The 27,615-nt window shown below is 50.1% G+C and overlaps 1 protein-coding gene across 2 annotated transcripts; it reads right to left on the reverse strand.

Annotated features, from left to right (window-relative positions):
• Positions 1-179: 179 nt before the first annotated feature.
• LOC144111391 (uncharacterized) lies at positions 180-26,489 on the reverse strand. 2 transcript variants are annotated; one of them, XM_077644673.1, is made up of 6 exons: positions 20,924-21,162; positions 17,202-17,430; positions 10,937-15,336; positions 9,273-9,487; positions 5,066-5,566; positions 1,983-2,108 (listed from the first exon to the last, which is right to left on the reverse strand). In XM_077644673.1, the coding sequence occupies exons 1-3, from the start codon at positions 21,095-21,097 to the stop codon at positions 14,660-14,662; spliced, it is 1,080 nt and encodes a 359-aa protein (XP_077500799.1). In that variant the 5' UTR covers positions 21,098-21,162; the 3' UTR covers positions 1,983-2,108; positions 5,066-5,566; positions 9,273-9,487; positions 10,937-14,659. The 2 variants fall into 2 exon arrangements, with proteins under 2 accessions (XP_077500800.1, XP_077500799.1); XM_077644674.1 differs by lacking the exons at positions 5,066-5,566; positions 9,273-9,487; positions 10,937-15,336; positions 17,202-17,430; positions 20,924-21,162 and adding exons at positions 25,082-25,307; positions 25,971-26,489 and having other exon boundaries at positions 180-2,108.
• Between the last annotated feature and the right edge of the window lie 1,126 nt (positions 26,490-27,615).

Below are 27,615 nucleotides of genomic sequence, written 5' to 3' on the forward strand. Positions count from 1 at the left end.
CAAAATAACCGACTATTCATAGCAGAGAGGGAAAGGTCTAAATTACATAATGCAATTACCAGTTCAACACGTTACAGAAGACGTCACAGGGTGACCATTGCAGCGACACCCCAGCTGAGATCGCCTGACGTGAACACACAATATGTCGCTAACAAATCGAAAAAATCCATTTCGTTGCTTCTAAAAATTTTATTCACAAAATGAGCTTCGTCAGCGTTGCTTAGCAGATACACATACGAACTAATCACACGATACACAAAACTGCACACAAGAAATAACTGTACACTAACAAATGCAGAAAATGAAAACAAAAAATGAGATCATGCCTGCTGCATTATTGATAACAAGCATAGCACTCAACAGGAAAAGAATCAACCAAACAAAAGTATTCGGTGCTCTAAAAGCAGCCAGCGATTCATCTTAAAAACGGCAACGAACCACGTTACCATCCAACATGAAAATTGGAAAAAAAAAAAACAGTTGAGGTCACGCAGCTACAATCCAACATAGAAACACACTATAAAGTGAGCCCTGAATCCAAAAATTGCAGATTTCAGCACCTGACTGCGCACGATAAGCACTTTCGAACTCGCACCTAGCTAGCGGCCGGGCTGGATCACTGCCAGTTCTAACTTTATAAAGGTGCTATATATCGACGGGGAGCAGTCTGCGGAGTGAATTAAGGCACACGAATTAAGGGTTAGATAGAGAAATTAATTCGCATCATGTACGGTAAGAAAAATGTAAACATGCAGGAATTTCATTGAAAATACTAGGAACAATTAAGGCATGCAAAAGCATTCATTCTCTTGCAGCAGTGGAGCGCAGCCTTCGAAATTAAGCTTTGCTCCTAGATGCTATAAACTGACCTAAACGACTAGTTCCCTGAGCGGCGCATCAAATCACCACGTGATCAGTTTAAACATTGTGGTTCACCTCAATTTCGCTGAAACTGAAAAACTGGCCAAAAGCTTTGAATACCGGCTGTGAGACGCAGTGTGAAGAAAATTTTCAAAACCGCGCAACCTGAAAAGTCACGCTTTATAACCGCCACTCTAAATTGTACTATAAGGACATGATACTGGTCTCGGTAACCAGAGTGTCCACCCGTGCTCCGAAAAAAAAAGAAAAAACCACCTGCACTCTCTTTGGCGTGGTGAAGAGAGCTAATAGAGAGATTTAGCATAGCGGAGACACACTAGCGCCAGTTTAAGCCGGCATACATCCATGCTAATATATCTACGGTATGCAAAATCTAACAAGTGCCAACTTTTAAGATGAGATCGCAGATACCGCATGAAAGTCATCCTGTAGAAACCATCCCATGGAGGAGGAACCCAGTAGGGAAGGCATCGGCCCACTGCAAAGGTGCTGGCTGCTGGCCGCAGGTGCAGCAGGCTAGGTCATCATGCACAGCCGTTCTCGGGGATTTATTCGCCAAAAAGCCATATGGGCCGGGTAAGGCATTCGTGGTTCTGGGGGAACGTCGGATATGCCAGGATGTAGCACACACCGTCGTCTATCATAACGGCCCTTTTCGTGTTTGTGATTGCTGAAAACACAGACTCACGTGCGCATGGCACCCCCAGCAATTTTATCGGCCCAGATTGCGCCCATAATCCCGATCTCGTACCCCATTGCCCAGCCTCCTTTTATCGAGCGGGCGAAGCGGGTCCTCGTGGCAGTTTGGGGACTTGCGCTGGCCACAGGAACTGCCGAGGCAGAGGCGGCTCCCGATACGGGAAAGTTCCCTCTCGAGAATGTGGTGGTACTAGTCGTAGAAGGACCTGCTGCCGAGGCATGATTGCCTCCTGCTCTTGCTGGCGTGCAAATGAAAGTTCTGGTGGCGAATACTGTTCCTGTCCAGGAGCCAGCTGCGGCTCCTGGTGCGGATGTGCGTAGTCCGAGCTGGTTGGTGGCAACGGCGTGTCGTTCGTCGGAGAGCAAAAAAAAAGGCAGCAGTTCCCACGCTTCATAGGAAGCACTTAAGTCCGATTCATACTTGGCGTACAGATGCTCGTCCCACAGCTTTGTGTCCCGGCTCCTGCTAAGCTCGCCGGGGTTGGCTTTGCTCTGGCAGTAGTTGAGGTCTTGAGACCCGCCGGACCCTGCGATGCGTCACACCAAGGGAGAGGTGGAAAATAAAGCCGTGTAGATCAAACACCATTAACAGAAATACCTACTAAGAATTTCACCAGAATGCAACGACGGCAACGAAACTTCACGCTATGCTGCTTCGCAAGCAGCTGTTGGGGAGGTTGCAGTAAATGTAAAAAAGGGGCCTGACAACAAATCGAGTTCCTCGGGTGACCAGGTGCGCGTCCCCAACCTGTTCTTCCTAAAAGTACCTTCAGAAACTAATGAACGAAAAAATTAATGCCAGAGCATTATACGACCCATCGGCAACTAAACTCGGCGTTGTTGTCCGTATGAAATGGTCGAAAAACTCCAATGACATCATGAGCACAGCTCCATGGCCACCATAAGAGATTCAACAGAGGATCCATTGTAAATGTAGACATGCAATGGCCAGTACGCTGAAGGCCTTTGGAGTAAATGCTTTTGAAATGAGGGGCTTCAGTCTAAAGGCCTTAACCCTAAAGGAATTTATACCGAAAATGTCTTCAACTTAAAGGCAATTGAGAGGTTTGCACTGATTGCTAAATAGTAAACAAATATATATTCAACTAGTCCCCCACGATGAGGGACAAATGCTGTCACATCCACAGGACTTAAGTAGTCTTAAGTGCTCTCCGTAACTTTTACATTGGTCCAAAGCTCGCGGTTTAGACAGGTAATCTTTACACAGCCAACTGGTTGCAATTAGATATTTGTACCCAGTCATTTGTAATAGCTACATCAGTTTTTATAACTTAGAAAACGAATTTGCCTTCGCCGCTTTGTGCGGTTCGAGAAAATTTGGCTGCATCGCGTGAAAATACCATGCGCTTTCGAAAGCATGCAGGCAAAGCAACCGCTTTGGTGCCGGTAACTAGTCCGAAAAGCCAAAGTTTCCAAACCACAACACCAAGGGTAATCACGTTTTCTGAATTCCAGGAATCGATATGGCTATTAGTAAAAACAGCTACAAATCTCAAATTGCAATTAGGCACCTAATTCTAAAAGCTAAAAACTTCATTATTAAAAAGATTCACTGGTTTCCTGCTCTTCGCCAACAATGCTAATACTATAGAAGGCTAATTTTTACTCCAAGAAGCCTAGTTTTGAAAAGTATTGAAATTCTTTCCTGGAACACCTGGTGTAAAGCAGGCCATCATAATTTTGGCCCCTATTTGGTAGCGGTTGGTAGAGCTTCAAGCGCCGCATTGACAATCGGGCTATGAGGGACGCCGTAGTCGATGGCTACGGATTATTTGAGAACACTGGGGATTCTTTACAATGCATATAAGTAACACAACACATCCAGCGCTTTCGTTTGTTGTTGCATCTCACCTCCGTCGGCATGCGGACAGCGTCATAGTAGAGTTTAAGCGTAGTTCCGCGATACTGCTGTTTAAAGCAGACAAATTATCAGGTAAAGGCTCAACTCTTGCATGCAGTTGGCGACCTTTGAATTGGTACAGTAATTAGAGCGAGTGCAGGCTCAGTACCCGGCTTGATTCTGGCTGTCGACCTTGCTTTATTCGAAACATATTACTGTTTCAATGAACGACACTGCTTGCTAGCAATGCATTGTCACCATTAAGTTCAATATCGATGAGTTGCAAACAAAATACTCGCTCTGTGGATAGGTGGCGCAATATTGTGTGATTGCCACAAATAACATTAGCGAACACTTGAGATGAAATTGGGTGTTATTGACAAGAAAGCACAGTTTTCAGTGAACATGTATAGTGGGAGAAAATAAAATGCCGCGAGGCATCAAAACATTAGCTGCACGAATCGGCTGTCAATAACGGTCTAGTGCTAAACGATTCTAGAGAGTTGGGTTCTCCGCAATGCATGGATGCTTTCTAATTATGTAAACGTGTTTAGCCAATAATGGCGCGAGTGGTGCAGGGAAAACAAACGCGCAACTCTAGGACCCTATGCACTAAGTGTTGGAACAAGGGACATTCAGCTTTCCTTGGAGGCGTATTTACGAAACTTCTCTGCTACGCTTTTCGATCCCGTTGATGAAAACTACAAATTAAAAAAAAAACCCTATGCTGTTGGTTTTGCTGTTTGCCTGCGTCACACATGCCATCATGAGCACGTGTTATATTTTAGTTTTTTTAATTCTTTATTTTGCTCGAGACACGCAAGGCCCCCCCTTGCACCAAGTCGGAAGTATGTTTCTTACTGCTCGAGGGGCAGCGCGTCCGGCTCACGACCCAAATGGGCAGCGGTTCGAGTACCGGCTTGACCATTTTTCTTTTCAGCGCAATTGTTTTCTCTTCAGAAGCACTGTGTTCTGGAATGAATCCAGGACCCTGAAGACCAATCAGCAACTGTGTAATGACATCATCACTGTAATCACTGCGGAGTGTTTGAATGACCCCCGCGAGGCCATGTTGTTGGGGCACCGCGACCCCCTCACCTAATCACGATTTTCCAGTTACAATGCCAACTATAATGCTGGCTTTCCCGCTGAAAAAGGACAATTACCATAATCACCTTAAAACATCTCGTCCACAGATCTACAAATAGCACTGTCCTGGTTCTGCTGAAATTGGTTTTCAAAAAATGATTTTTGAGGTAAGGAAATGGTGCAGTAACTGTCTCGCTTATATATCGGTGGCCAACTCAACCATGCCGCGTAGGAACGTAGGAAGGCGAGAATGAAATGACAGGGAAGCAGGGGCTGTACTGGTGGGCTCTGGAATATTTTTGACCATGCGGGGTCTTTAACGTGAACTGAAATTGCAAAGCGCACGGGCACCTTTGCGTTTCGCCTGCATCGAAACGTGGCCAATGCTGTCGAGTTACATCCCGGGAGCTCCAGCTCAGTAGCCGACCGCCCTAACCACCGAGCCATCGCGGCGGGTACTGCTGCGGTTCAGCCTGTTCTTGCAGACTTCCTAACGTCATCTGCCCACACTGACTAGATCTGCCGAGTACGTACTTGAGCACACAATTTGCCCATCTGGTTGCCAGTGGGAATCTCTTTGATGCCGTTGCACCAGAGTGGTGGAAAAGTGGGCAGCCACCATTGGGGACACATGAAGCAGGTTCACGCGCTGCATGACTGCTGAGTCGGCGGCAGTGGAGGGGTCGGGAAAGGCCGAGCGAAAGGCAGCTGCTGTTGCAGATGCTGTTTCTGCTGCTGCCACTGCATCGCCATTTCTGGCGACAGCAAAACCTGGTATGGCTTGCGCGTCTGCTGTTGGGGCGGAGGAGTTTGTACGTGAGACAGCAGGCCAAGATTCAGGTCCTGCTGCAGCAACCACACGGACGGCGTAGGTTGTCGGGGCTCCCTGAAACCGGCCGGTAGCTGCTGTTGGGGTGACGATGGCGCAAACGGCGGAGGTTCTAGGGCTCCAGCGCGGCAGCCAGTGACTGGCCAAAGACACCCTCCTGGACCGGTCTGCTCTGCATTTCCTTGGTTATGTGCGATTCGTGCGGCCTGCAAGTGCATTGGGTAGGATCGAAGTGGGAGGGTGCGAGGGCTGTTCAGATACTTTTGTCTATCGTACATCTGTAGGAGTTTGAGCCGCCATCTCAGACTCGCCCTCCTCGACAACACTGCAAGCATTTAAAAAAAACGTTAAGTAATGTTGCAACACGGCACAGCAATTTGTGCTCTGCTTTTGTGCCGGGTTTCTTGTTTTCTGTGTAATATGTCATAAACTTCACAGCTCAACTGTGTAATTCAATTGATTCCTCGAGGTTACTAATACAGTAGAACCCCGCTGTTACATTTGTCACTGCGGCGTTTTCCCGGCTGTTACGTCGTTTTCGTCCGGTCTCGGCATAGCTCCCATAGGAGCCAATGTATTGGGTACCCCGCTGTTATGTTGTAGCTGTGAAAACGTACCTGCATGATACGTCGCAACCTGGCACCCCGAACCCAGCCGGGCAACGCGCGTCAACCGCCATTCTGACGACTCTTGGCCAGGCTTGGCTACGGAATTGGCTACAAGACCATGGCCTCCGAGATCACCCCCTTTCACGCGAGTGGGTAATCTCGGAGGCCATAAAAACGCATGCGAGTTGGAGAGATTGCCACTAGATGGCCACTGCCTCTTCAGCCGAAGCGAGTAAAACCCGCGGGCCCGCAGCAATCCGGTCTTTCTTGTTTGTGCGGTTCAACCCATCCGAATCGTCCGTGTCCTCCCGTCAACACCTACGCCTCGTCGGGCCTCGCTAACACCGCGAGCGATTTGTCGTCCTTTAATGGCGTCGTGTAAGCGCAAGGCGCTTTCCCTCGAGGAAAAGCTGGATGTTCTCAATGCAGTCGACAGGCAGCCAGCGCGAAAAAGAGTCGACATCGCCAAGGATCTTGGTCTGCCGCCCTCGACGCTTAACAGCATCGTCTAAAAGCGTGCCGAGATACAAGGGAATGCCGCGCTCTTCCGCCCGAAAGCTAAGCAGGCTTGTGGCGCCAAGTATGGAAACCTCGACGAGTCGCTTCTTACTTGGTTTAAACAAGCTCGCGCTGCCGGTCTTAACTTCGACGGCAGCATTTGGCGCGAGAAGGCGATGGAAATAGCCGACCGACTGGGCATCAGTAACTTAGCGGCGTCAAATGGCTGGATCGACCGTTTCCGGAAGAGGCACGGCATCGCGTATAAGACGGTAACCGGGGAAGCAGCAAGTGTAAACTTGGAAACAGTCGACGATTGGAAGGGCACACTATCTGCCATAATTCAGGGTATGAGCCTCGTGGCATTTACATTGCTGACGAAACGGGTCTTTTCTTTTGGGTGCAGCCATCCAAGTCGTTAAGCCTGAAGGGCGAAGCATGCCACGGAGGCAAATGCAGCAAAGAACGATTGACGGTGCTCCTTTGCTGCAGCATGGATGGCTCGGACAAGCTGAAGCCATAGGTAATCGGAAAATACCGAAACCCACGGTGCTTAAAGAACATTCGCCTGCTGCCATGTCACTATAGAAGCAGCAGTTGTGCATGGATGACGGGTTCTTTGTTCGAAGAATTTCTTCGTTACTTCGACAACAAGATGGGCTCCCAGAGCAGGAGTGTTGTCCTTTTTCTGGACAATTGTGCTGCCCACCCGAGAGACCCGTCGTTTCTTCGGAACGTTAAGCTTGTTTTTTTTCCTGCAAACACTACAAGCCACTTGCAGCCTTTGGATACCGACGTCATAAAGAACTTAAAGCACTCGTACAGGAAGTCCATCGTAAAGCGCTGTCTGGCACGTATTGATCGCGGACAGCAGCCTACGATCGTTTCAATACTGGACGCTATGCACTAGGTCGCTTCAGCGTGGATTGCAGTGAGCGCGTCAACTGCACAGCACTACTTCGTGTGGTGTGGCTTTCGCATGGACGGTGGAGAGGAACCTGCCACGGAAGCTCAAGAGACGGAAGCAGCCTCTCATGATCAAGAGCTGAGTGAAGCTTTGAATGCGCTGGGTGCCACGGGAGTCCCGTATGACGACTACGTCGCCGTGGATGCTGCTGTCGTGACGTCCGAGTGTCAGAGTATCGCCGAGATCGTTGCAGACTCGGTCGCGAGTGAAGCCTCAGACTGTGATGACGACGAAGAGCACGAGCCGCATGATTCCGGGGAGTTGGCGGACCCGAGCTATGGAGAAGCCGTCGCGGCTCTGGACCTCCTCCGCAGGTACGTCGCACCTCAAAGCGATGCTGAGAGCAATGCGGCTTTCCAGGCCATCGAGAAACGTGTGGTGTTTTCCAGCGAGCGGAAAAAACGGCAATCGACCATTCTCGATTTTTTTTAAGACCTAAGCTCACTTGATGTCGAAATAAATTGTTTCAAGGCAAAGCTGCACTGTTTTCATTAATTTTCGGAACTGTCCTCACTGTTGCGTTTTCCCGGCTGTTACGGTTTTTTTTCGCGATCCGGTGAAAAACGTATCAACGGGGTTCCACTGTAAATGAATTGACGATTACAAAGTGGGGTTCGTATACGTCTGGCATAGCCTTCGTGTTTCGTACAAGAACCGGCACACCGAAAGTCGAGCTTGCCTTCTTTCGTCCTTACACTCCTCCGTCTTGCGACGAGTGTTATCGCGCCACATCACAGAGTGCGATGTTTGCAATACCCAATGAAGACAAGAGTGATGCACCGCAATGGCGTGCGGAGCTTGACCTTCCCTCAGGCGGGAGACATAGAAACTAGAGTCTATGCTCGAGTGTGCCGCAGAAAGTAAATACTCGTTCGTATTAGCGGGCATGCAGCGGAGGTGTGCTTTCACCCGTCTTACTTGTAGGGTTCTACTTCCGCGCAAATTTCTGCTTAAGCAGGAGGCAGCTGTAGGAAGGTGTCGTTATGTTTGCAGGGCAGTAATGCTCTACTCAAGGGTGACTCAGACGGAATAGCCTGAGGAATTTTAAATCATAAATATAATTGTTGACCAAACAGCGTGTACTGAGAGTATGAAAGAACAAGCAGCCTTAAATTGGCAGAATAAAAACTGCAAATTAATGTCGTCTTGGTACCTGTACGGGTCCCAGAATATGGCATCTGTTTTAATGTTTATTCTGCTTTTTGACAAGCACCAGTTTGCTTTTGCCGTCATGCCTTTTCCTATACAGATGAAATCTTATCAAACCCTATGCTTATACTGTTCACTCTTTGTACTCAAACAACTTTACACATGCAACATTCTTCTGCACCTCAACATTTTAACTGACTGGCTGCTACTCCAACATTGTTGACGATGGGTACCGAATGATATTTCTTTTGCCTTTCACTCTGAGAAATGTGAGTGGCCCATTGCATGGAAAGTGCGGTGAAAAGTGTCCTGTGCAGGCCACTGACAAGGAGCAGCAAACAAGAAGGTTGCCTAAGACACGTGCCTATGACCCAGTTACGCCTATCATAAAGTGAACGAGAGATGGGGAAGCCTCAGAGTCCTTGCCAACGTTTCGACAGGAGGACTTGTCATCGCAGAGACGAAGGCGAGCCCTCTTCTCAATGTGTTAAGCGCCCTGATGCTTTCCCCTCCCTTGTTGACTTTCTGACTATCAAGAACCATCTTCCCAACCTCCTTGGACTGGTATACGCCTGGAGGCCCAGCCGGCTTTTATTGATTACAAGTAGCATTACTGCAGCCGCTGGTCACACTTGAGCGGGAGGTCTCCACAGCTCCCCCCCCCCCAAAAAAAGAGGGCGAAGGACTCACTGCAGCACCTGGTACACGTGCGGTACACGTAGCGCCCTCTGCGGGCTTTCGTGGTTCGTCTGTGCCACCAGCTGAACCAGCTTTCCCGGAGGCCTGCGGACGGTGATGCCAGCGGGGAGGAAGCTTGGCCAGGGGACCCTCAGGGAGTTGCGGCATAGTGCACGTGTCGTCGGGGCTGGACATGTTGCGGGTACCGCGAGAACGCTTGCCGCACACTGAAGAAAATGCCCGGCCAGGCCCGGCGATGCCGCGGTTAGACTTCATTCCGAGGCTTAGCGGAAGTGTCTTCTCACACACGGAACGCAGAAAAGCATTGTGCACCTTCTGTCATTCGAGGGAGCTCTCCTTATTTTATTAATCTGCCTAATTCCGTGGCAGTGTGTCAAGTGGAGCCACAGGGCACGCCTTCCTACAGCGTCTCACAAATCCGGCCTTGTCAACAGCACGGATGTGGGACAGTGCAAACACTGAAATACTAGGTCAACGTTACGCTCTAAAACAGAAAGGTGTAAAAAGCGTGTGTGTTTTACCGCACTGCCTTTTATTAAAGGAAGAGCGCTAGTGGGGAGCTTACTCCAATTTTACTGCCCTGTAGGAGTATTCTTGTTTAAGAGTTCACACGCCAGTTGCGTAAATGCCACAACTATGTAAAGCAACGACAGTACGATGCAGAATGAATGTACAACAGCCATGCACAACTTATAATCAGTGATTCATCTTAAAGACGGCCACGAACCACGCTACCATCCAACAAGAAAACTGAAAAAAAAAACCAGTTGAGGTAATGCAACTACAATACAACATAGAAACAAACTATCAAGTGAGCCCTGAATCCAAAAAATGCAGATTTCAGCACCTGACTGCACACGATGAGCACTTTTGAACTCGCACCTAGCTAGCGGCCGGGCTGGATCACTGCCACTTCTGACTTTAGAAAGGTGCTACGTATCGACGGGGAGCAGTCTGCGGAGTGAATTAAGGCACAGGAATGAAGGGCTAGATAGAGAAATTAATTTGCCTGATGTACGGCAAGAAAAATGTAAACACACAGGAATTTCATTGAAAATACTAGGAACAATTAGGGCCTGCAAAAGCTTTCATTTTCTAGCAGCAGTGGGGCGCAGCCTTCGAAATTAAGCTTTGCTCCGAAACGCTATAAGCTGACCTAAACTACTAGTTCCCTGGGCGGCGCATCAAATCGCCGGGTGATCAGTTTAAACATTATGGTTTGCCTCAATTTCGCTGACACTGATAAACTGGACAAGGGGCTTGAATAGTGGCTGTGAAGCGCAGCGTGAAGAAAAGTTTTAAAAAGGCTTAACCTGAAAAATCACGCTTTTTAACTGCCACCCTATCTTCTACTATAAGGACACGATACTGGTCTCGGTAACCGGAGTGTCCACCAGTGCTCCAACAAAAAGAAGAAAAAACCACCTGCACTCTTTCTGGCATGGTGAAGAGAGCTAATAGAGAGATTTACCATAGCGGCGACACACTAGCGCTGATGTACACCAGTTTAGGCCGGCATACGTCCACGCTAATATCTCTCCGCTATGCAAAATCTCTAATACCAAGTGCCGACTTTTAAGATTTAAGATGACTGTCCCTGGTCACAGATACCGCATGAAAGTCTCTCTGTAAAAACCATCCCATGGAGGACAAACCTGAGTAGAGAAGGCATTGTCCCGTTGCACAGGTGCTGGCTGCTGGCCGCAGGCGCAGCAGGCTAGGTCATCGTGCACAGCCGTCCTCGGGCATTCATTCGTCTTAGTGCCATATGGCCCGGGCAAGGTATTTGTGGTTCTGGGGGAACGTCGGATACGCCAGAATGTAGCACACCCCGTCGTCCATATAACGGCACTCCACGTGCTTGCGATTGCTGAAAACACAGGCTCACGTGTGCGTGGTGCCCCCAGCCATTTTAGTGGCCCAGATCGCGCCCATAATCACGATCCCGTACCCCATTGCCCAGCCTCCTCTTGTCGAGCGGGTGAAGTGGGTCCTCGTGACAGTTTGGGGCCTTGCGGCGGCCAAAGGAACTGCCGAAGCAGAGGCGGCCCTCGATACGGCAGGGTTCCCTTTCGAGAATGTGGTGGTCCCGGTCGTGGAAGGAACTGCTGCTGAGGCATCATTGCCTCCTGCTCTTGCTGACATGCAAATGAAAGTTCTGGTGGCGAATGGAGTTCCTGTCGAGGAGCCAGCTGCGGCCTCTGGTCAAAGCTACCGCATGAAAGACTTCCTATAAAAACCATTCCATGGAGGAAGAACCTGAGTACAGAAGGCATCGGCCCGTTGCATAGGTGCTGGCTGCTGGCCGTAGGTGCAGCAGGCTCGGTCATACTGCACAGCCGTCCTCAGGAATTCATTCGTCCCAGTGCCATACGGCCCGGGCAAGGCATTTGTGGTTCTGGGAAAACGTCAGACACGGCAGGATGTAGCATACCCTGTCATCCATCATAACCATCCTCCTCGGGTTTGCGATTGCCGAAAACAATGGTTCGCGTGCGCATGGCAACCACAGCCATTTTAGCAGCCTAGATCGCGCCCATAATCTCGATACTGCACCCCATTGCCCAGCCTCCTCTTGTCGAGCGGGCGAAGTGGGTCCTCGTGGCAGTTTGGGGCCTTGCGGCGGCCAAAGGAACTGCCGAAGCAGAGGCAGCCCTCGATACGGCAGGGTTCCCTTTCGAGAATGTGGTGGTCCCGGTCGTGCAAGGAACTGCTGCTGAGGCATCATTGCCTCCTGCTCTTGCTGACATGCAAATGAAAGTTCTGGTGGCGAATGCAGTTCCTGTCGAGGAGCCAGCTGCGGCCTCTGGTCACAGCTACCGCATGAAAGACTTCCTATAAAAACCATTCCATGGAGGAAGAACCTGAGTACAGAAGGCATCGGCCCGTTGCATAGGTGCTGGCTGCTGGCCGTAGGTGCAGCAGGCTCGGTCATACTGCACAGCTGTCCTCGGGAATTCATTCGTCCCAGTGCCATACGGCCCGGGCAAGGCATTTGTGGTTCTGGGAAAACGTCAGACACGGCAGGATGTAGCATACCCTGTCATCCATCATAACCATCCTCCTCGGGTTTGCGATTGCCGAAAACAATGGCTCGCGTGCGCATGGCAACCACAGCCATTTTAGCAGCCTAGATCGCGCCCATAATCTCGATACTGCACCCCATTGCCCAGCCTCCTCTTGTCGAGCGGGCGAAGTGGGTCCTCGTGACAGTTTGGGGCCTTGCGGCGGCCAAAGGAACTGCCGAAGCAGAGGCGGCCCTCGATACGGCAGGGTTCCCTTTCGAGAATGTGGTGGTCCCGGTTGTGCAAGGAACTGCTGCTGAGGCATCATTGCCTCCTGCTCTTGCTGACATGCAAATGAAAGTTCTGGTGGCGAATGCAGTTCCTGTCCAGGAGCCAGCTGCGGCCTCTGGTCACAGCTACCGCATGAATGACTTCCTATAAAAACCATTCCATGGAGGAAGAACCTGAGTACAGAAGGCATCGGCCCGTTGCATAGGTGCTGGCTGCTGGCCGTAGGTGCAGCAGGCTCGGTCATACTGCACAGCCGTCCTCGGGAATTCATTCGTCCCAGTGCCATACGGCCCGGGCAAGGCATTTGTGGTTCTGGGAAAACGTCAGACACGGCAGGATGTAGCATACCCTGTCATCCATCATAACCATCCTCCTCGGGTTTGCGATTGCCGAAAACAATGGCTCGCGTGCGCATGGCAACCACAGCCATTTTAGCAGCCTAGATCGCGCCCATAATCTCGATACTGCACCCCATTGCCCAGCCTCCTCTTGTCGAGCGGGCGAAGTGGGTCCTCGTGACAGTTTGGGGCCTTGCGGCGGCCAAAGGAACTGCCGAAGCAGAGGCGGCCCTCGATACGGCAGGGTTCCCTTTCGAGAATGTGGTGGTCCCGGTCGTGGAAGGAACTGCTGCTGAGGCATCATTGCCTCCTGCTCTTGCTGACATGCAAATGAAAGTTCTGGTGGCGAATGCAGTTCCTGTCGAGGAGCCAGCTGCGGCCTCTGGTCACAGCTACCGCATGAAAGACTTCCTATAAAAACCATTCCATGGAGGAAGAACCTGAGTACAGAAGGCATCGGCCCGTTGCATAGGTGCTGGCTGCTGGCCGTAGGTGCAGCAGGCTCGGTCATACTGCACAGCCGTCCTCGGGAATTCATTCGTCCCAGTGCCATACGGCCCGGGCAAGGCATTTGTGGTTCTGGGAAAACGTCAGACACGGCAGGATGTAGCATACCCTGTCATCCATCATAACCATCCTCCTCGGGTTTGCGATTGCCGAAAACAATGGCTCGCGTGCGCATGGCAACCACAGCCATTTTAGCAGCCTAGATCGCGCCCATAATCTCGATACTGCACCCCATTGCCCAGCCTCCTCTTGTCGAGCGGGTGAAGTGGGTCCTCGTGACAGTTTGGGGCCGTGCGGCGGCCAAAGGAACTGCCGAAGCAGAGGCGGCCCTCGATACGGCAGGGTTCCCTTTCGAGAATGTGGTGGCCCCGGTCGTGGAAGGAACTGCTGCTGAGGCATCATTGCCTCCTGCTCTTGCTGACATGCAAATGAAAGTTCTGGTGGCGAATGCAGTTCCTGTCGAGGAGCCAGCTGCGGCCTCTGGTCACAGCTACCGCATGAAAGACTTCCTATAAAAACCATTCCATGGAGGAAGAACCTGAGTACAGAAGGCATCGGCCCGTTGCATAGGTGCTGGCTGCTGGCCGTAGGTGCAGCAGGCTCGGTCATACTGCACAGCCGTCCTCGGGAATTCATTCGTCCCAGTGCCATACGGCCCGGGCAAGGCATTTGTTGTTCTGGGAAAACGTCAGACACGGCAGGATGTAGCATACCCTGTCATCCATCATAACCATCCTCCTCGGGTTTGCGATTGCCGAAAACAATGGCTCGCGTGCGCATGGCAACCAAAGCCATTTTAGCAGCCTAGATCGCGCCCATAATCTCGATACTGCACCCCATTGCCCAGCCTCTTCTTGTCGAGCGGGTGAAGTGGGTCCTCGTGACAGTTTGGGGCCTTGCGGCGGCCAAAGGAACTGCCGAAGCAGAGGCGGCCCTCGATACGGCAGGGTTCCCTTTCGAGAATGTGGTGGTCCCGGTCGTGGAAGGAACTGCTGCTGAGGCATCATTGCCTCCTGCTCTTGCTGACATGCAAATGAAAGTTCTGGTGGCGAATGCAGTTCCTGTCGAGGAGCCAGCTGCGGCCTCTGGTCACAGCTACCGCATGAAAGACTTCCTATAAAAACCATTCCATGGAGGAAGAACCTGAGTACAGAAGGCATCGGCCCGTTGCATAGGTGCTGGCTGCTGGCCGTAGGTGCAGCAGGCTCGGTCATACTGCACAGCCGTCCTCGGGAATTCATTCGTCCCAGTGCCATACGGCCCGGGCAAGGCATTTGTGGTTCTGGGAAAACGTCAGACACGGCAGGATGTAGCATACCCTGTCATCCATCATAACCATCCTCCTCGGGTTTGCGATTGCCGAAAACAATGGCTCGCGTGCGCATGGCAACCACAGCCATTTTAGCAGCCTAGATCGCGCCCATAATCTCGATACTGCACCCCATTGCCCAGCCTCCTCTTGTCGAGCGGGCGAAGTGGGTCCTTGTGGCAGTTTGGGGCCTTGCGGTGGCCAAAGGAACTGCCGAAGCAGAGGCGGCCCTTGATACGGCAGGGTTCCCTTTCGAGAATGTGGTGGTCCCGGTCGTGCAAGGAACTGCTGCTGAGGCATCATTGCCTCCTGCTCTTGCCGACATGCAAATGAAAGTTCTGGTGGCGAATGCAGTTCCTGTCCAGGAGCCAGCTGCGGCTCCTGGTGTGGATGTGCGTAGTCCGAGCTGGCCGGTGGCAACGGTGTGTCGTTCGTCGGAGAGCAAAGAAAAGGCAGCGGTTCCCACGCTTCGTAGGAAGGACTTGCGTCCGATTCCTTCTTGGTATACAGATGCTCGTCCCACAGCTGTGTTTCCCAGCTCCTGCTGAGCTCGCCGGGGTTGGATTCGCTCTTGTAGTAGTTGAGGTGGTGAGACCCGCCGGACCCTGCGATGCGTCACACCAAGGGAGAGGTGGAAATGTAAGCCGTGTAGATCAAACACCATTAACAGTAATACCTAGCAAGAATTTTCACCAGAATGCAACGACGACAACGAAACTTCATGCTATGCTGCTTCGCAAGCAGCGGTTGGGGAGGTTGCAGTAAAAGTAAAAAAGGGGCCTGACAACAAATTGAGTTCCTCAGGTGACCAGGTGCGCGTTCCCAACCTGTTCTTCCCAAAAGTACTTTCAGAAACGAATGAACGAAAATATTAACGCGACAACATTGTACGACACATCGGCAACAAAACCCGGCGTTGTTGTCCGTATGAAGTGGTCGAAAAACTCCGATGACGTCATGATCACAGCTCCATGGCAACCATAAGAGATTCAACAGAGGACCCATTGCATATGTAGGCACCCAATGGTCAGTAGGCTGAAGGCCTTTGTAGTAAAAGCTTTTGAAACGAGGGACTTCAGTCTAAAGGTTTTAACCCTAAAGGAATTTATACCAAAAATGTCTTCAACTTAAAGGCCATTGAGAAGTTTGTACTGATTGCTAAACAGTAAACAAATATATTCAACTACAAAGCCACGAAGAGAGACAAATGCTATTGCATCCACAGGACATAAGTAGTCTTAAGTGCTCTCCATAATTTTTACATTGGTCCAAAGCTCGTGCTATAGACAGGTAATCTTTACACAACCCACTGGTTGCAATTAGATATTTGTACCCAGTCATTTGTAATAGCTACATCAGTTTTTATAACTTAGAAAACGAATTTGCCTTCGCCGCTTTGTGCGGTTCGAGAAAATTTGGCTGCATCGCGTGAAAATACCATGCGCTTTCAAAAGCATGCAGGCAAAGCAACCTCTCTGGTGCCAATAACTAGTCCGAAAAGCCAAAGCTTTCCGAACCACAGCACCAAGGGTAATCACGTTTTCTGAATTCCAAAAATGAGATATGGCTATTACTAAAGAAGAGCTACAAATCTCAAATTGCAATCAGGCGCCTAATTCTAACAGCTAAAAACTTCATTATTAAAAATGATTCACTGGTTTTCTGCTGTTCGCCAATGATGCTAATACTATAGAAGCCAAATTTTTACTCCAAAATGCCTAATTTTGAAAATTCTTGAAATTCTTGCCTGGAACGCCTGGTGTAAACAGGCCATCATAATTTTGGCGCCAATTTGGCAGCGGTGGGTAGAGCTTCAAGCGGCGCGTCGACAATCGGGCTATGAGGGACGCTGTAGTGGATGGCTGCGGATTATTTGAGACAACCGTGGATTCTGTACAATGCATATTGGCGCGTGCTCATGGGAGCGCGCCGACGATGAAGACGAAGTGTGTGTGTGGTTCGGACAGCCATCTTGTGAGTTCCCTGCTGTGCGCTGGACTTCGCTGAGACTGTGATCTGTGCCGGTCCTGTCTTCGTTACAATATAATAAAACAACACATCCAGCGCTCTTGTTTGCTGTTGCATGTCACCTCCGTCGGCATGCGGACGTATCGTGGTAAGGATTCTTTTCCTTGAACTTGGGACCAGCAGCCGAATGCTAAAGCCACTGGGCCAACGTGGTGGGTTTCTTCGGCTACACTCTAAAACCAAAATGAGTAAACAGACAGTAAACTGTCCTCAAGAGCAGTCTCTTTTATGAAGAGAGAGCCTCAGAGGACACCTTACTCCCTTCGGCTTAGAGTGTAGCGCATTCTGTTTTCTTTCCTTTCTTCCTAAGTGTAGCGCTCTCCGTTAGATGAACAGGTGTGCACTAGAGAACAGCTTACTTCCTTTTTCCTCCTCTATAGACGTATACGTGTTTACAGTTGAAGATAAGTGTAGCTGGGTGACTCCCATCACGGACACTCACACATATACACAGGCGACCGCTGCCACTCCTCCTCCTTCGCATGCAGGTACAACGTGGGCGAAGGTGGCACGGCGAAGCGTTCCGTTCTCAGCTCCCGTTCCACAAGAGGCTGCGGCTCCATGTGACCCAGCTGCATTTCCGGACTGCCAATGAAGGATGGCAAGGGAGCATGCGCCGACAAAGACTGGCTGGACGATGACAGCCTGCTGCTGGGCGTTGTTTTCGAACCCTGCACACCAGGAACAAGCAGAGTCACTGTTTAGCTTCCTAGAGTTTAAGCGTAGTTCCGCGATACTGCTGTTTAAAGCAGACAAATTATCAGGTAAGGGCTCAACTCTTGCATGCAGTTGGCGACCTTGGAACTGGTACAGTAGTTAGAGTCAGTGCAGGCTCATTCAGCTTGATTCCGGCTGTCGAACTTGTTTTATTCCAAACATATTACTGGTTGCCGCGCGGCATCAAAACATTAGCTGCACGAATCGGCTGTCAATAACGGTCTAGTGCTAAGCGATTCAAGAGAGTTGGCTTCTCTGCAATGCATAGATGGATTCTAATTATGTAAACGTGTTTAGCCAATAATGGCGCGAGTGGTGCAGGAAAAACCAACGCGCAACTCTAGGACCCTAGGCACTAACTGTTGGAACAAGGGACATTCAGCTTTCCTTGGAGGCATATTTACAAAACTTCTCTGCTACACTTTTCGATCCCGTTGATGAAAACTACCAATTTTTAAAAAATCCCCTATGCTGCTGGTTTTCCTCACTGTTTGCCTCCGTCACGCATGCCATTACGAGCAAGTGTTATATTTCAGTTTTTTTATTTCTTTATTTTACTCGAGACACGGAAGACCCCCCTTGCACCAAGTCGGAAGAATGTTTCTTACTGCTCGAGGGGCAGCGCGTCCGGCTCGCGACCCAAATGGGCAGCGGTTCGAGTACCGGCTTGACCATTTTTCTTTTCAGCGCAATTGTTTTCTCTTCAGAAGCACTGTGTGCTGGTGGTGGAATGAAGCCAGGACCCTGAAGACCAATCAGCAACTGTGTAATGACGTCATCACTGTAATCAGTGCGGAGTGTTTGAATGACCCCCGCGAGGCCATGTGGTTGGGACGCCGCGACCCTCTCACCTAATCACGATTTTCCAGTTACAATGCCAACTATAATGCTGGCTTTCCCGCTGAAGAGGACACTTACCATAACCCCGTTAAAGCATCCCGTTCATACTTACCATAATCCCGTTAAAGCATCCCGTCCATAGATCTACAAATACCACTGTCCTGCTCCTGCTGAAATTGGTTTCCAAAAAATGATTTTTGAGGAAAGGAAATGGTGCAGTAACTGTCTCGCTTATATATCGGTTGCCAACTCAACCATGCCGCATAGGAACGTAGGAAGGCGAGAATGAAATGAGAGGGAAACAGGGGCTGTACTGGAGGGCTCCGGAATATTTTTGACCATGTGGGGTCTATAACGTGAACTGACATTGCAAAGCACACGGGCACCTTTGAGTTTCACCTCCATCGAAACATGGCCACTGCAGTCGGGTTACATCCCTGGAACTCCAGCTCAGTAGCCGACCGCCATAACCACCGAGCCATCACGGCGGGTACTGCTGTGGTTCAGCCTGTTCTTGCAGACTTCCTAACGTCATCTGCACAGACTGACTAGATCTGCCGAGTATGTACTTGAGCACACAACGTGCCCATCTGGTTGCCAGTGGGAATCTCTTCGACGCCGTTGCACCAGAGTGGCGGAGATGTAGGCAGCCTCCATTGGGGACACATGAAGCAGGATTCTGCGCTGCATGACTGCTGAGTCAGTGGCGGTGGGTGGGTCGGGAAAGGCCGAGCTAAAGGCGGCTGCTGTTCCTGACGCTGTTGCTGCTGCTGCCACTGCATTGCCATTTCTGGTGACAGCAGCACCTGGTATGACTTGCGCGTCTGCTGTTGGGGCGGAGAAGTTTGTATGTGAGACAGCAGGCCAAGATTCAGGTCCTGCTGCTGCGACCACACGGATGGCGTAGGTTGTCGGGGCTCCCCGAAGCCGGCCAGTAGCTGCTGTAGGTGTGACGATGGCGCAAACGGCGTGGAGTTGTAGTGCTACAGCGCGGCAGCCAGTGACTGGTCAAAGACGCTTAACGGCCCTGAGGGTAAAAAAAGGAAATAAAAGACACCCTCCTGGACCGGTCTGCTTTTCGTTGCCTCAGGCATGTGCGATTCTTGCGACCTGTAAGTGCATCGGGTAGGATCGATGTGGGAGGGTGTGAGGGCTGTTCATAAATTTTTGTCTATCGCACATCTGTAGGAGTTTAAGCCACCATATCAGACTCACCCTCGTCGTTAACACTGCCAGCATTTAAAAAACATCAACTAACGGCGCAACACGGCAGAGTAGTTAGTGCTCTGCTTTTGTGGCGGATTTCTTGTTTTCTTTTTAATCTGCCATAAACTTCACAGCTCCACTGTATAATTCAACCGATTCCTCAAGGTTACTAATTAATGAATTGACGATTACAAAGCGGGGTTCGTATACGTCTGGCATAGCCTTCGTGTTTTGTACAAGCCCCGAGCCACCAAAAGACGAGCTTGCCTTCTTTCGTCCTCGCACTCTTCCGTCTTGCGATGTTAACAATACCCAATGAAGACAAGAGTAATGCACCGGAATGGCGTGTGGAGCTTGACCTGCCCCCAGCCGGGAGGCATAGAAAATAGAGTCTATGCTCGAGTGTGCAGCAAAAAGTAAATACTCGTATTAGAAGGCATGCAGCGGAGGTGTGCTTTCACCCGTCTTACTTGTAGGGTTCTACTTCCGCGCAAATTTCTGCTTAAGCAGGAGGCAGCTGTAGGAAGGTGTCGTTATGTTTGCAGGGCAATAATGCTCTACTCAAGGGTGACTCAGACGGAACAGTCTGAGAAATTTTAAATCATAAATATAATTGTTGACCAAACAGCGTGTACTGACAGTGCGAAAGAACAAGCAGCCTTAAATTGGCAGAATAAAAACTGCAAATTAATGTCGTCTTGGTACCTGTACGGGTCCCAGAATATGGCATCTGTTTTAATGTTTATTCTGCTTTTTGACAAGCACCAGTTTGCTTTTGCCGTCATGCTTTTTCCTATACAGATGAAATCTTATCAAACCCTACGCTTATACGGTTCACTCTTTGTACTCAAACAACTTCAACACATGCAACATTCTTCTGCGCCTCAACATTTTAACTGACTGGCTGCTACTCCAACATTGTTGACGATGGGTACTGAATGATATTTCTTTTGCCTTTCACTCTGAGAAATGTGAGTGGCCCATTGCATGAAAAGAGCGGTGAAAAGCTTCCTTTGCAGGCCACTGGCATGGAGCAGCGAACATGAAGGTTGCCTAAGGCACGTGCCTAAGACCTGGCTACACCTATCATAAAGTGAACGAGAGATGGGAAAGCCTCAGAGTCCTTGCCAACGTTTCGACAGGAGGACTTGTCTTGGCAGAGACGAAGGCGAGCCCTGTTCTCAATGTGTTGAGCGCCCTGATGCTTTCCCCTTCCTTGCTGACTTTCTGACTATCAAGAACCATCTTCCCAACCTCCTTGGACTGGTATACGCCTAGAGGCCCAGCCGGCTCTTATTGATTACAAGTAACATTACTGCACCCGCTGGTCGCACTTAAGCGGGAGGTCTCCACAGCTCCCTCCCCCCCCCAAAAAAGAGGGCGAAGGACTCACTGCAGCACCTGGTACACGTGCGGTACACGTAGCGCCCTCTGCGGGCTTTCGTGGTTCGTCTGTGCCACCAGTTGAACCAGCTTTCCCGGAGGCCTGCGGACGGTGATGCCAGCGGGGAGCAGCTCGGCCAGGGGACCCGGAGGGAGCTGCGGCATAGTGCACATGTTGTCGGGGCTGGACATGTTGCGGGTACCGCGAGAACGCTTGCCGCGCACTGAAGAAAATGTCCGGCCAGGCCCGGCGATGCCGCGGTTAGAATTCATTCCGAGGCTTAGCGGAAGTGTCTTCTCACACACGGAATGCAGAAAAGTATTGTGCACCTTCTGTCATTCGAGGGAGCTCTCCTTATTTTATTAATCTGCCTAATTCCGTGGCAGTGTGTCAAGTGGATCCACAGGGCACGCCTTCCTACAGCGTCTCACAAATCCGGCCTTGTCAACAGCACGGATGTGGGACAGTGCAAACACTGAAATACTAGGTCAACGTTACGCTCTAAAACAGAAAGGTGTAAAAAGCGTGCGTGTTTTACCACACTGCCTTTTATTAAAGGAAGAGCGCTTGTGGGGAGGTTACTCCAACTTTACTGCCCTGAGAGAGTATTCTTGTATAAGAGTTCACGCGCCACTTGCGTAAACGCCACAACTATGTAAAGCAACGACAGTACGATGCAGAATGAATGTACAACAGCCATGCACAACTTGTAATCAGTGATTCATCTTAAAGACGGCCACGAACCACGCTACCATCCAACAAGAAAACTGAAAAAAAAAACCAGTTGAGGTAATGCAACTACAATACAACATAGAAACAAACTATCAAGTGAGCCCTGAATCCAAAAAATGCAGATTTCAGCACCTGACTGCACACGATGAGCACTTTTGAACTCGCACCTAGCTAGCGGCCGGGCTGGATCACTGCCACTTCTGACTTTAGAAAGGTGCTACGTATCGACGGGGAGCAGTCTGCGGAGTGAATTAAGGCACAGGAATGAAGGGCTAGATAGAGAAATTAATTTGCCTGATGTACGGCAAGAAAAATGTAAACACACAGGAATTTCATTTAAAATACTAGGAACAATTAGGGCCTGCAAAAGCTTTCATTTTCTAGCAGCAGTGGGGCGCAGCCTTCGAAATTAAGCTTTGCTCCGAAACGCTATAAGCTGACCTAAACTACTAGTTCCCTGGGCGGCGCATCAAATCGCCGGGTGATCAGTTTAAACATTATGGTTTGCCTCAATTTCGCTGACACTGATAAACTGGCCGAGGGGCTTGAATACTGGCTGTGCAGCGCAGCGTGAAGAAAAGTTTTAAAAAGGCGTAACCTGAAAAATCACGCTTTTTAACCGCCACTCTATCTTCTACTATAAGGACACGATACTGGTCTCGGTAACCGGAGTGTCCACCAGTGCTCCAACAAAAAGAAGAAAAAACCACCTGCACTCTTTTTGGCATGGTGAAGAGAGCTAATAGTGAGATTTACCATCGCGGCGACACACTAGCGCTGATGTATACCAGTTTAGGCCGGCATACGTCCACGCTAATGTCTCCGCTATGCAAAATCTCTAATAACAAGTGCCGACATTTAAGATTAAGATGACTGTCCCAGGTCACAGATACCGCATGAAAGTCTCTCTGTAAAAACCATCCCATGGAGGACGAACCTGAGTAAGGAAGGCATTGTCCCGTTGCACAGGTGCTTGCTGCTGGCCGCAGGTGCAGTACGCTAGGTCATCGTGCACAGCCGTCCTCGGGTATTCATTCGTCCCAGTGCCATATGGCCCAGGCAAGGCATTTGTGGTTCTGGGGGAATGTCGGATACACCAGAGTGTAGCACACCCTGTCGTCCGTATAACGGCCCTCCACGTGCTTGCGGTTGCTGAAAACACAGGCTCACGTGCGCGTGGCGCCCCCAGCCATTTTAGCGGCCCATATCGTGCCCATAATCACGATCCCGTACCCCATTGCCCAGCCTCCTCTTGTCGAGCGGGCGAAGTGAGTCCTCGTGACAGCTTGGGGCCTTGCGGCGGCCAAAGGAACTGCCGAAGCAGAGGCGGCCCTCGATACGGCAGGGTTCCCTTTCGAGAATGAGGTGGTCCCGGTCGTGGAAGGAACTGCTGCTGAGGCATCATTGCCTCCTGCTCTTGGTGACATGCAAATGAAAGTTCTGGTGGCGAATGCAGTTCCTGTCCAGGAGCCAGTTGCGGCTCCTGGTGTGGATGTGCGTAGTCCGAGCTGGCCGGTGGCAACGGCGTGTCGTTCGTCGGAGAGCAAAGAAAAGGCAGCGGTTCCCACGCTTCGTAGGAAGGACTTGCGTCTGATTCCTTCTTGGTATACAGATGCTCGTCCCACAGCTGTGTTTCCCAGCTCCTGCTGAGCTCGCCGGGGTTGGATTCGCTCTTGTAGTAGTTGAGGTGGTGAGACCCGCCGGACCCTGCGATGCGTCACACCAAGGGAGAGGTGGAAAAGTAAGCCGTGTAGATCAAACACCATTAACAGTAATACCTGGCAAGAATTTTCACCAGAATGCAACGACGACAACGAAACTTCATGCTATGCTACTTCGCAAGCAGCGGTTGGGGAGGTTGCAGTAAATGTAAAAAAGGGGCCTGACAACAAATTGAGTTCCTCAGGTGACCAGGTGCGCGTTCCCAACCTGTTCTTCCCAAAAGTACTTTCAGAAACGAATGAATGAAAATATTAATGCGACAACATTGTACGACACATCGGCAACAAAACCCGGCGTTGTTGTCCGTATGAAGTGGTCGAAAAACTCCGATGACGTCATGATCACAGCTCCATGGCAACCATAAGAGACTCAACAGAGGACCCATTGCATATGTAGACACCCAATGGTCAGTAGGCTGAAGGCCTTTGTAGTAAATGCTTTTGAAACGAGGGGCTTCAGTCTAAAGGTTTTAACCCTAAAGAAATTTATACCAAAAATGTCTTCAACTTAAAGGCCATTGAGAGGTTTGTACTGATTGCTAAATAGTAAACAAATATATTCAACTACTAACCCACGAAGAGAGACAAATGCTATTGCATCCACAGGACTTAGTCTTAAGTGCTCTCCATAATTTTTACATTGGTCCAAAGCTCGTGCTATAGACAGGTAATCTTTACACAACCCACTGGTTGCAATTAGTTATTTGTACCCAGTCATTTGTAATAGCTACATCAGTTTTTATAACTTAGAAAACGAATTTGCCTTCGCCGCTTTGTGCGGTTCGAGAAAATTTGGCTGCATCGCGTGAAAATACCATGCACTTTCGAAAGCATGCAGGCAAAGCAACCTCTCTGGTGCCAATAACTAGTCCGAAAAGCCAAAGCTTTCCGAACCACAGCACCAAGGGTAATCACGTTTTCTGAATTCCAAAAATAAGATATGGCTATTACTAAAGAAGAGCAACAAATCTCAAATTGCAATTAGGTGCCTAATTCTAAAAGCTAAAAACTTCATTATTAAAAACGATTCACTGGTTTCCTGCTCTTCGCCAACAATGCTAACACTATAGAAGGCTAATTTTTACTCCAAGAAGCCTAGTTTTGAAAAGTCTTGAAATTCTTTCCTGGAACACCTGGTGTAAAGCAGGCCATCATAATTTTGGCCCCTATTTGGTAGCGGTTGGTAGAGCTTCAAGCGCCGCATTGACAATCGGGCTATGAGGGACGCCGTAGTCGATGGCTACGGATTATTTGAGACAACTGGGAATTCTTTACAATGCATATAAGTAACACAAAACATCCAGCGCTTTCGTTTGTTGTTGCATCTCACCTCCGTCGGCATGCGGACAGCGTCATAGTAGCGATTCTTTCCCGTGAACTTGGGACCAGCAGCCAAACGCGAAAGCCACTGGGCCAACGTGGTGGGTTTCTTCGGCTACACTCTAAAAATAAAATGAGTAAACAGACAGTAAGCTGTCCTCAAGAGCAGTCTCTTTTATGAAGAGAGAGCCACAGAGGACACCTTACTCCCTTTTTAATCCCTTCGGCTTAGAGTGTAGCGCATTACGTCTTCATTCCTTCCTTCCTAAGTGTAGCGCTCTCCGTTAGATGAACAGGTGCGCACTAGAGAACAGCTTACTTCCTTTTTCCTCCTCTATAGACGTATAAGTGTTTACAGTTGAAGGTAAGTGCAGCTGGGTGACTCCCATCACGGACACTCACACATATACACAGGTGACCGCTGCCACTCCTCCTTCGCATGCAGGTACATCGAGGGCGAAGGTGGCACGGCGAAGCGTTCCGTTCTCAGCTCCCGTTCCACCAGAGGCTGCGGCTTCATGTGACCCAGCTGCATTTCCGGACTGCCAATGAAGGATGGCAAGGGAGCATGCACCGACAAAGACTGGCTGAACGATGACAGCCTGCTGCTGGGCGTTGTTTTCGAACCCTGCACACCAGGAACAAGCAGAGTCACTGCTTAGCTTCCTAGAGTTTAAGCGTAGTTCCGCGATACTGCTGTTTAAAGCAGACAAATTATCAGGTAAAGGCTCAACTCTTGCATGCAGTTGGCGCCGCGACCCTCTCACCTAATCATGATTTTCCAGTTACAATGCCAACTATAATGCTGGCTTTCCCGCTGAAGACGACAATTACCATAATCATCTTAAAACATCTCGTCCACAGATCTACAAATAGCACTGTCCTGGTCCTGCTGAAATTGGTTTTCGAGAAATGATTTTTGAGGAAAGGAAATGGTGCAGTAACTGTCTCGCTTATATATCGGTGGCCAACTCAACCATGCCGCGTAGGAACATAGGAAGGCTAGAATGAAATAACAGGGAAGCAGGGGCTGTACTGGAGGGCTCTGGAATATTTTTGACCATGCGGGGTCTTTAACGTGAACTGAAATTGCAAAGCGCACGGGCACCTTTGCGTTTCGCCTGCATCGAAACGTGGCCACTGCGGTCGAGTTACATCCCGGGCGCTCCAGCTCAGTAGCCGACCACCCTAACCACCGAGCCATCGCGGCGGGTACTGCTGCGGTTCAGCCTGTTCTTGCAGACTTCCTAACGTCATCTGCCCACACTGACTAGATCTGCCGAGTACGTACTTGAGCACACAATTTGCCCATTTGGTTGCCAGTGGGAATCTCTTTGATGCCGTTGCACCAGAGTAGTGGAGAAGTGGGCAGCCTCCATTGGGGACACATGAAGCAGGTTCACGCGCTGCATGACTGCCGAGTCGGCGGCAGTGGATGGGTCGGGAAAGGCCGAGCGAAAGGCAGCTGCTGTTGCAGATGCTGTTTCTGCTGCTCCCACTGCATCGCCATTTCTGGGGCGCGATTACGGATCAGTCTCAATCGAAACTGTCTCAAAAAGTGTCTCATTTGCCTCTCTCCTATTGGTCGGCGGCCATTTTGATTTTTTTCGTCACTGACTGACGTCGTAAATGGCGCAGAAGTGGTGACGTTGGCCATCTAATTATGCGGGCAGATTGAGACGATTTTTTGAGACTGGAAAAAGTACTATCAACACGTTTGAGACAGAAAATGGCGGCTGTTTATTTTGCCATATGCGGCTTGCCGCGCGAGCAACAGCGTAGGAGAGTGCACGAAGACAGTTTTGACTTGCCAGACGCGCTGTTTCGTCGCCAATTTCGACTCAGGAAGGAGGCTGCACAGTGGCTGTGCGACCAACTCGCCAATGAACTGGGAGGTACGCGGGCGAGTGCGCTGTCAGTGCAGCGACAGGTGTTGTGCGCGCTGCGCTTCTTCGGCACCGGCGGATTTCAAGGCGCCATGGGCAACGAGGGCAACATTGCCATAGCCCAGCCCACTGTCAGCAAGTGTGTGCGGCGGGTGTCAGCAGCTATTGTCAGAGTGGGGTCGCGTGATGGTTGGGTGCGGTTCCCGGCGACCCCGGAAGAGAAGGCGGCGGCGAAGGAGGGCTTCCTTCGCCACGGCAGCATCCCCGGCATCATTGGGTGTGTGGATGGCACACTTATCGCCATCAAGGCGCCATGGGGCGATGCTGCATACAAGGCCGCCTTTTGGTGTCGTAAGGGCTTCTACGCACTCAACACAATGATAGTGAGTAGGCTTCGCTCTCCGTTTTTGACTGCATGTTCGGCCTTAAGCTTGGGCCTTGATGGCGGAAGTTCACAACTAAGCTTGTGGTGTGCTTTCTCTCACAGGTGTGCGACTCCAACATGCGAATTATAGCTGTTGACCCCCGCTGCCCAGGATCGGACCACGACGCGTTTTCGTGGCGCTATTCGTGGCTGCGGCAGGAGATAGGGCAAGGACTGCTGTTGCAAGGTGGCGAGTTTCTTCTGGGTAAGCAATAAGAAACCCCCACCGCGGTTACAAATTCCGTGGTGAGACAAAAATGAAAACCGAAAGAGGTTATCGAGGCTTGCTTCACCTCCAAAAGGGGTGACAACTGTGTCGGTTCGTCTGAATTATGTCTAGCAAAGAAACATCGAAATCTTACATGGGTACATTGGGGCTTTCCATTCCTACTGATTACACATGGCACTGTCGATAATGTATTCGCACTGCACACGGTGTCTTTGCGTGTGTACCTTGTTTCCTCATCCTTTATAAGTGTCCCTGTTTCCACAAAATAGTCAGTCGCAAGTTGTACGCTTTGTGTGTGCGTATTTGTGCCTCTTGTGGACCGGTCGTCTTCGCGTTTTTTTTTTTGGACATTGCTATGAATCTGCTGCCATTGTATCAAGAGTGATGAGATTGAGGA

Source organism: Amblyomma americanum, chromosome 11 (genome assembly GCF_052857255.1).
Source record: "Amblyomma americanum isolate KBUSLIRL-KWMA chromosome 11, ASM5285725v1, whole genome shotgun sequence".
NCBI classification, from domain to species: Eukaryota; Metazoa; Arthropoda; class Arachnida; order Ixodida; family Ixodidae; genus Amblyomma; species Amblyomma americanum.

Coding starts and splice junctions, on each gene's coding strand:
- LOC144111391 (XM_077644673.1), bottom strand. CDS start 21,097: ATGTCCAGCCCCGACAACATGTGCACTATGCCGCAGCTCCCTCCGGGT. Junction 17,431..20,923: donor GTGTACCGCACGTGTACCAG/GTGCTGCAGTGA, acceptor CCTGGTGTGCAG/GGTTCGAAAACAACGCCCAG. Junction 15,337..17,201: donor GCGGTCGCCTGTGTATATGT/GTGAGTGTCCGT, acceptor GACGCATCGCAG/GGTCCGGCGGGTCTCACCAC.